The 9,169-nt window shown below is 44.1% G+C and overlaps 1 protein-coding gene across 6 annotated transcripts; it reads left to right on the top strand.

Moving 5' to 3' along the window:
* Nucleotides 1–586: 586 nt before the first annotated feature.
* On the top strand, nucleotides 587–8,424 carry LOC105602254 (endogenous retrovirus group K member 9 Env polyprotein). 6 transcript variants are annotated; one of them, XR_006055860.2, is made up of 2 exons: nucleotides 587–1,093; nucleotides 6,251–8,424. XR_006055860.2 is itself a non-coding variant. In XM_042230634.2 (2 exons), exon 2 carries the CDS (start codon nucleotides 6,252–6,254, stop codon nucleotides 7,713–7,715), a length of 1,464 nt encoding a protein of 487 aa, XP_042086568.1. In that variant the 5' UTR covers nucleotides 1,791–1,905; nucleotide 6,251; the 3' UTR covers nucleotides 7,716–8,424. The 6 variants fall into 6 exon arrangements, 5 of the variants coding, with proteins under 5 accessions (XP_042086568.1, XP_042086567.1, XP_042086569.1 ...); XM_042230634.2 differs by lacking the exon at nucleotides 587–1,093 and adding an exon at nucleotides 1,791–1,905; XM_042230633.2 differs by lacking the exon at nucleotides 587–1,093 and adding an exon at nucleotides 1,791–2,681.
* The last annotated feature ends 745 nt before the right edge of the window (nucleotides 8,425–9,169 follow it).

Genomic DNA, 9,169 nt, shown 5'->3' with positions numbered 1-9,169 from the left:
CCCCCACTCTGCAATGTGAGAAGCCATATATCCGTCGATGCTCAGAACTTCGCTTCTCCAGGCTCCTTCCTGATGAAGGCGTCTAAGAGATGATGCTCAAGGGTAACCAAGCCCCAGGTCAGCCGCCAGCTCCAAGACGGAACCAAGCAGCAGAGGTCTTCCCACTGCCCCAGCGGACCCTGTCCCCTTGCTCCCCGGCCAGATCGGGCCAGATCAGGCCGGATTGACCCGGTTCTGCAGCCACTGTGTAGTTTTCTTGTCCCCTGATTTATGTCCGTCTGCGCTTGCCACCCCTCGCCCTCCCAGCTCCCCCGCCCAACCCCACTCCGGCCCCAGCGCACACAGTCATCCTACAGCCAGACTCTGAGGTGGGGGCACCTGCACCCTCACGTGGCCGAGGTGATGCCTCAGGAGAAGCTCAGCCCTTCTGGGCCCATCTTCTCCATCCGGGCCTGTAGGCTCCCTGTGTGTTCCCTTCGGGCAGGCAGGAGGTGAGAGCTGGGCCTGCGGGTGGGGCTGGGAGGAAGCGAGAAGGCGGTCACCCCTTCCCCACCCCTACGCACACCCTTCCCCTCCCCTACCTGCGGGGGACGACCCGTGAAGGGTTAAGTCTTGGGAGCTCCCTGGCAGGTATGCCAGGCCCTAGGACACGTGCCTAAGCTCCCTGTCCCGCCACCCTCAAGAGTTTTTATAACCCTTAAGGCTCCAAGATGTTTGGTTTCGGCAACATTTCATAGAAGATAGATTATCTTATTGTGTATATTTCATAGAAGATAGATATTCTGATTGTGTTCTGTATACAATGGTAAGGGTCTGGTGATTGTATCCTGAGATTAAAAAACAACCTTGTGAGTGCCTTAAGTCACGTACTTTACCCTATATATACCGCAGCACAATAAAGCAAGGTATCAGCCATTTGGGGCTGATCCTCTCAACCCCATCTTTTGTCTATCTCTTATTTTCTTAGCGGGGACGCTCCGTTCTCTCCCTGTGCAGGTGCGACTCTTGCTTGTGCTGGCCGCGGCAGGTGGCGCCCAACGTGGGGCTCGAGCTCGACAGTTTTCCTCGCCACTACTCTTATTAATTGAAAAGAGTGAGTATATGAGTAAACAAGTGAATTAAATTGAGGAGGAGTAGTAAGGTATATAGTTGAGAGTATAAATATGGGACAGACGCATAGTCGTCAGTTGTTTGTGCATATGTTATCTGTAATGTTAAAACATAGGGGAATTACTGTTTCTAAACCTAAATTAATCAATTTTCTTTCATTCATCGAGGAAGTTTGCCCTTGGTTCCCCAGAGAAGGTACAGTAAATTTAGAGACATGGAAGAAGGTAGGGAACAAATTCGGACTCATTATACTTTACATGGCCCTGAAAAATCCCTGTCGAAACTTTATCCTTTTGGACACTAATTCGTGACTGCCTGGACTTTGATAATGATGAATTAAAACGTTTAGGAAATTTATTAAAACAGGAAGAAGATCCTCTCCATGTTCCTGATTCGGAACCCAGATATGCTGTTCCCGAGGGGGTTAAAAGCGACCCTCCGTTTTCTAACTTATTGCATCCTTCAGATAATGATGATTTACTTTCATCCACAGATGAGGCAGAATTAGACGAAGAAGCTGCTAAATACCATCAAGAAGATTGGGGTTTTTAGCACAAGAAAAGGGGCGTTAACATCTAAAGATAAATTGGTTGAATGCTTTAAAAACCTCACTATTGCTTTACAGAACGCAGGAATCAAGCTTCCTAGTAACAATGCCAAATCTCCTTCTGCTCCGCCTCTTCCCCCTGCTTATGCTCCTTCTGTTGTGGCTGGTCTCGATCCCCTCCAGGGCCCCTCCACCGTCTGAGAACATGTCTCCGCTGCAAAAGGCATTGAGACAGGCACAGCGACTTGGTGAGGTTGTCTCTGATTTTTCTCTTGCTTTTCCTGTCTTTGAAAATAACAACCAGCGTTATTATGAATCACTGCCTTTTAAACAACTGAAAGAGTTAAAGATTGCTTGCTCACAATACGGTCCTACCGCTCCATTCACCATTGCTATGATAGAAAATTTGGGTACTCAAGCTTTACCTCCAAATGATTGGAAGCAGACAGCTAGGGCATGTCTCTCAGGGGGAGATTATTTATTATGGAAATCTGAATTTTTTGAACAATGTGCTCGTATAGCTGATGTTAACCGACAGCAAGGTATACAGACCTCCTATGAAATGTTGATTGGTGAAGGCCCTTACCAGGCTACTGATACTCAACTTAATTTCTTACCTGGTGCATATGCACAAATATCAAATGCGGCTCGGCAGGCATGGAAAAACTTCCTAGCTCCAGTACTAAGACAGAGGATCTTTCAAAAGTCCGGCAGGGACCTGATGAGCCTTACCAAGACTTCGTGACACGACTTTTAGATACTATAGGTAAGATAATGTCAGATGAAAAGGCTGGGATGGTACTGGCAAAACAATTGGCTTTTAAAAACGCTAACTCTGCTTGTCAAGCTGCTTTAAGACCTTATCGAAAAAAGGGAGATCTGTCTGATTTTATTCGCATTTGTGCTGACATTGGACCCTCCTACATGCAAGGCATTGCTATGGCAGCAGCATTACAAGGAAAAAGCATAAAAGAGGTACTTTTCCAGCAGCAAGCCCGGAACAAGAAAGGACTTCAAAAGTCAGGTAATTTGGGTTGCTTTGTTTGTGGTCAGCCTGGCCATCGGGCTGCAGTGTGCCCTCAAAAACAACAAAGCCCTGTTAACACTCCTAATTTGTGCCCACGCTGTAAAAAAGGAAAGCATTGGGCGCGGGATTGCCGTTCCAAAACGGATGTTCAAGGTAATCCTTGCCCCCCGGTTTCGGGAAACTGGGTGAGGGCCAGCCCTGGCCCCGAAACAATGTTATGGGGCAACACTGCAGGTTCCAAAAGGACCATTGCAGACCTCTGTCGAGCCACAAGAGGCAGCGCGGGATTGGACCTCTGTGCCACCTCCTACACAGTATTAACTCCCGAGATGGGGGTCCAAACCCTTGCCACAGGAGTGTTTGGGCCTTTACCTCCAGGGACAGCTGGACTGCTTTTAGGGCGCAGCAGTGCGTCTTTAAAAGGAATACTTATTCATCCTGGTGTGATTGACTCTGATTATACAGGAGAGATAAAAATATTAGCCTCCGCTCCTAACAAAATTATTGTAATCAATGCAGGACAGCGTATAGCTCAACTTCTTTTAGTTCCATTAGTCATACAAGGAAAAACAATTAACCGAGACCGTCAAGATAAAGGTTTCGGGTCCTCTGACGCCTATTGGGTGCAAAATGTTACCGAGGCACGACCAGAACTTGAGCTACGCATTAATGGTAAGCTTTTCCGCGGAGTGCTTGATACAGGGGCCGATATTAGTGTTATTTCTGATAAATATTGGCCTACTACATGGCCAAAACAGATGGCTATTTCCACTCTCCAGGGTATTGGCCAAACTACCAATCCAGAACAGAGTTCATCCCTTCTTACTTGAAAGGATAAAGATGGACATACAGGCCAATTTAAACCTTATATTCTGCCCCATCTTCCAGTTAATCTATGGGGGCGTGATATATTAAGCAAAATGGGTGTTTATTTATATAGTCCTTCACCCACTGTGACAGATTTGATGTTAGATCAGGGCTTACTTCCAAATCAAGGTTTAGGTAAACAACATCAAGGCATCATTTTGCCCCTTGATTTAAAATCTAATCAAGATCGAAAAGGCTTGGGGTGTTTTCCCTAGGGACCTCTGATTCTCCTGTGACGCATGCCGATCCTATTGATTGGAAATCTGAAAAACCGGTATGGGTCGATCAGTGGCCCCTAACACAGGAAAAACTTTCTGCCGCACAACAGCTGGTGCAAGAACAGCTGAGACTTGGGCATATTGAACCCTCTACCTCTGCTTGGAATTCCCCAATTTTTGTTATTAAAAAGAAGTCTGGGAAATGGAGATTGCTACAAGATCTTCGTAAGGTAAATGAAACAATGATGCATATGGGAGCCCTACAACCTGGGTTGCCCACTCCTTCTGCTATACCTGATAAATCCTATATCATTGTTATAGATTTAAAAGATTGTTTTTACACTATTCCTCTTGCACCTCAAGATTGCAAAAGATTTGCTTTCAGTTTACCCTCTGTTAATTTTAAAGAGCCTATGCAACGCTATCAATGGAGAGTTCTCCCGCAAGGAATGACTAATAGCCCTACGCTGTGCCAAAAATTTGTTGCTACAGCAATAGCTCCGGTTCGTCAACGTTTTCCTCAGCTATATTTGGTTCATTATATGGATGATATATTACTAGCTCATGCTGACGAACATCTATTGTATCAAGCTTTTTCTATTCTAAAACAACATTTAAGCCTTAATGGTCTTGTTATTGCTGATGAAAAATTCAGACTCATTTTCCTTATAATTATTTGGGTTTCTCCTTATATCCTCGTGTTTATAATACCCAATTAGTAAAACTGCAGACTGACCATTTAAAAACTCTAAATGACTTTCAAAAACTTTTAGGAGACATTAATTGGATACGTCCTTATTTAAAATTACCCACTTATACCTTGCAGCCATTATTTGACATCCTTAAAGGTGACTCTGATCCTGCGTCACCCCGAACACTTTCTTTAGAAGGACGAACTGCTTTACAATCAATAGAAGAAGCTATTAGACAACAACAGATTACTTATTGTGATTACCAACGATCATGGGGTTTGTATATACTTCCTACCCCCCGAGCACCCACAGGGGTTCTCTATCAAGATAAACCTTTGCGATGGATATATTTGTCTGCTACTCCAACTAAACATCTGCTCCCTTACTATGAACTTGTTGCAAAAATTATAGCAAAGGGACGTCACGAGGCCATCCAATATTTTGGTATGGAACCCCCTTCATTTGTGTTCCTTATGCTTTAGAACAACAAGATTGGCTTTTTCAATTTTCAGATAATTGGTCTATAGCTTTTGCAAATTACCCCGGACGGATTACTCATCATTACCCTTCTGATAAATTGTTACAATTTGCTAGCTCTCATGCCTTTATTTTTCCAAAAATAGTTCGCCGACAACCTATTCCCGAAGCGACACTTATATTTACAGATGGATCTTCTAATGGAACTGCAGCTTTAATCATTAACCATCAAACCTATTACGCACAAACCAGTTTTTCTTCTGCTCAAGTTGTGGAATTATTTGCAGTCCACCAAGCGTTGCTAACTGTACCTACTTCCTTCAATTTATTTACAGACAGCTCCTATGTGGTCGGTGCCTTACAGATGATTGAAACTGTTCCAATTATCGGCACCACCTCTCCTGAAGTTCTTAACTTATTTACATTGATTCAACAGGTTCTCCATTGCCGCCAACACCCCTGTTTCTTTGGACATATTCGTGCACACTCCACCCTTCCTGGTGCCCTCGTACAAGGCAATCACACTGCGGACGTTCTTACTAAACAAGTGTTTTTTCAATCAGCTATTGATGCAGCCCGAAAGTCCCATGATTTACATCACCAAAATAGTCATTCTTTACGCTTGCAATTTAAAATTTCCCGTGAAGCTGCACGGCAAATTGTTAAATCTTGCTCTACTTGTCCTCAATTCTTTGTTCTTCCTCAATATGGTGTCAACCCTCGAGGTTTACGCCCTAATCACCTCTGGCAAACAGACGTTACTCACATTCCTCAATTTGGGCGTCTTAAATATGTTCATGTTTCTATTGACACTTTTTCCAATTTTCTCATGGCCTCCCTTCACACTGGAAAATCAACACGTCACTGTATTCAACATTTGCTGTTTTGCTTTTCTACTTCAGGAATCCCACAAACCCTTAAAACAGATAATAGACCTGGTTATACTAGCCGTTCTTTTCAACGTTTTTGCCTTTCTTTCCAAATTCATCATAAAACAAGAATTCCTTATAATCCACAGGGACAAGATATTATAGAACGAGCCCATCAACGCCTTAAACATCAATTATTAAAACAAAAAAAGGGGAATGAACTGTATAGCCCCTCACCGCATAACGCCTTAAACCATGCTCTTTATGTTTTAAATTTTTTAACTTTAGACGCAGAAGGCAATTCAGCAGCCCAGCGTTTTTGGGGAGAACGATCCTCATGCAAAAAACCACTTGTACGATGGAAGGATCCACTTACCAATCTGTGGTATGGGCCAGACCCTGTACTAATATGGGGACGAGGGCATGTTTGTGTTTTTCCACAGGATGCCGAAGCGCCGCGCTGGATTCCGGAAAGGCTGGTACGCGCGGCAGAGGAACTCCCTGACACATCAAATGCATCGCATGACACTGAGTGAGCCCACGAGTGAGCTGCCTACCCAGAGGCAAATTGAGGCGCTGATGCGTTATGCTTGGAATGAGGCTCATGTACAACCTCCAGTGACACCTACTAAAATACTGATCATGTTATTATTATTGTTACAGCGGATACAAAACGGGGCAGCTTCGGCTTTTTGGGCATACATTCCTGATCCGCCTATGATTCAATCCTTAGGATGGGATAAAGAAACAGTACCTGTATATGTTAATGATACAAGTCTTTTAGGAGGAAAATCAGATATTCACATTTCTCCTCAGCAAGCCAATATCTCCTTTTATGGTCTTACTACTCAATACCCTATGTGCTTTTCTTATCAATCACAGCATCCTCATTGTATACAGGTGTCAGCTGATATATCCTATCCTCGAGTGACTATTTCAGGCATTGATGAAAAAACCGGAAAGAGATCGTACCGTGACGGAACCGGACCCCTCGACATTCCGTTTTGTGACAAAAATTTAAGCATCGGCATAGGAATAGACACTCCTTGGACTTTATGTCGAGCACGAATTGCATCGGTGTATAACATCAACAATGCCAATACCACCCTTTTATGGGACTGGGCACCTGGAGGAACACCTGATTTCCCCGAATATCGAGGACAGCATCCACCCATTCTCTCTGTAAACACTGCTCCTATATTTCAAACTGAATTGTGGAAACTTTTGGCTGCTTTTGGTCATGGCAATAGTCTATATTTACAGCCCAATATTAGTGGGAGCAAATATGGTGATGTGGGAGTTACAGGATTTTTATATCCCCGAGCTTGTGTCCCTTATCCATTCATGTTGATACAAGGCCATATGGAAATAACACTGTCATTGAATATTTATCATTTAAATTGTTCTAATTGCATACTTACTAATTGCATTAGAGGTGTAGCCAAAGGAGAACAAGTTATAATAGTAAAACAACCTGCTTTTGTAATGTTACCTGTTGAAATAACTGAAGAATGGTATGATGAAACTGCTTTAGAATTGTTACAACGCATTAATACGGCTCTTAGCCGTCCTAAAAGAGGTCTGAGCCTGATTATTCTGGGTATAGTGTCTTTAATCACCCTTATAGCAACTGCTGTTACTGCTTCTGTATCTTTAGCACAATCCATTCAAGCTGCTCATACTGTAGATTCCTTGTCATATAATGTTACTAAAGTAATGGGAACTCAAGAAGATATAGATAAAAAAATAGAAGATAGATTATCAGCTTTATATGATGTAGTTAGAGTTCTAGGAGAACAAGTTCAGAGCATTAATTTTCGCATGAAAATTCAATGCCATGCTAATTATAAATGGATTTGTGTTACAAAAAGCCTTACAATACTTCTGACTTTCCGTGGGATAAGGTGAAAAAACATCTACAAGGAATTTGGTTTAATACTAATGTTTCTTTAGATCTTTTACAATTGCACAATGAAATTCTTGACATCGAAAATTCTCCAAAAGCTACTTTGAATATAGCTGATACCGTCGATAATTTTTTACAAAATTTATTTTCTAACTTTCCTAGCCTTCATTCACTGTGGCGAAGTATAATTGCTATGGGCGCGGTTCTGACTGTTGTGCTTATCATAATTTGTTTAGCTCCTTGCCTTATTCGTAGCATTGTTAAAGAATTTCTACATATGAGAGTTTTAATACATAAAAACATGTTGCAACACCAACATCTTATGGAGCTTTTAAAAATAAAGAGAGGGGAGCTGCGGGGGACGACCCGTGAAGGGTTAAGTCTTGGGAGCTCCCTGGCAGGTATGCCAGGCCCTAGGACACGTGCCTAAGCTCCCTGTCCCGCCACCCTCAAGAGTTTTTATAACCCTTAAGGCTCCAAGATGTTTGGTTTCGGCAACATTTCATAGAAGATAGATTATCTTATTGTGTATATTTCATAGAAGATAGATATTCTGATTGTGTTCTGTATACAATGGTAAGGGTCTGGTGATTGTATCCTGAGATTAAAAAACAACCTTGTGAGTGCCTTAAGTCACGTACTTTACCCTATATATACCGCAGCACAATAAAGCAAGGTATCAGCCATTTGGGGCTGATCCTCTCAACCCCATCTTTTGTCTATCTCTTATTTTCTTAGCGGGGACGCTCCGTTCTCTCCCTGTGCAGGTGCGACTCTTGCTTGTGCTGGCCGCGGCACCTACCCACTTGTTGACCCCCCGCCCACTTCCCGTCTCCCCACCCCTCTTCACGCCTCCCGCCACCTTACCAGCCCCTCATCTCCCTACCCCCGCACCCTGGCCCAGTGCTGCCAGCAGCCTCAGCACACACACCCTCCACACCCCGCAGCCCCGCTCCGCCCCCCTTTCCCGGTTGCAACCGGTTCTCAAACTTTCGAGTGATGACACACGGGGAGTAGGGTGAGGATGGGTTCTCCCAGGCCCTCCCGCTGGAAGCAGTGGGATTCTGGGGCGTGGAGCCCAGGTATCAGGTGGAGATGCTCTCACAACCCCCGGGTTGGGGTTGAGGGGTGGTCTTGCCAGCGCCCCATGAAGCATGGGGAGAAAGTGCGTTTCTGTGTTCGGAGCATAGGGAGCATAGCCCCTCACCGCCTCCCCAACCTTGTAACCTCAGGGGCTCGAGCCTCTTCCTGCTACTGGCCCGCTTGCCATGGGGAAGCCACAGGGACTTAACATAAAATTAATATGCATCACCGACTCAATGGACATGAGTATCAGTAAACTCCGGGAGTTGGTGATGGACAGGGAGGCCTGGGGTGCTGCAGTCCATGGGGTTGCAAAGAGTCGGACAGGACTGAGTGACTGAACTGAAGTGAACTGAATATGGTGAAATAAACA

The sequence above is a fragment of the Ovis aries genome, chromosome 13 (genome assembly GCF_016772045.2).
Source record: "Ovis aries strain OAR_USU_Benz2616 breed Rambouillet chromosome 13, ARS-UI_Ramb_v3.0, whole genome shotgun sequence".
NCBI classification, from domain to species: Eukaryota; Metazoa; Chordata; class Mammalia; order Artiodactyla; family Bovidae; genus Ovis; species Ovis aries.
The sequence above is the reverse complement of the archived record's forward strand: the minus strand, read 5'-3'. Positions and strand labels throughout refer to the sequence as shown.

What these genes read in the sequence shown, in the direction of transcription:
- LOC105602254 (XM_042230631.2), top strand. Translation starts at nt 6,231, where the DNA reads ATGTTTGTGTTTTTCCACAGGATGCCGAAGCGCCGCGCTGGATTCCGG.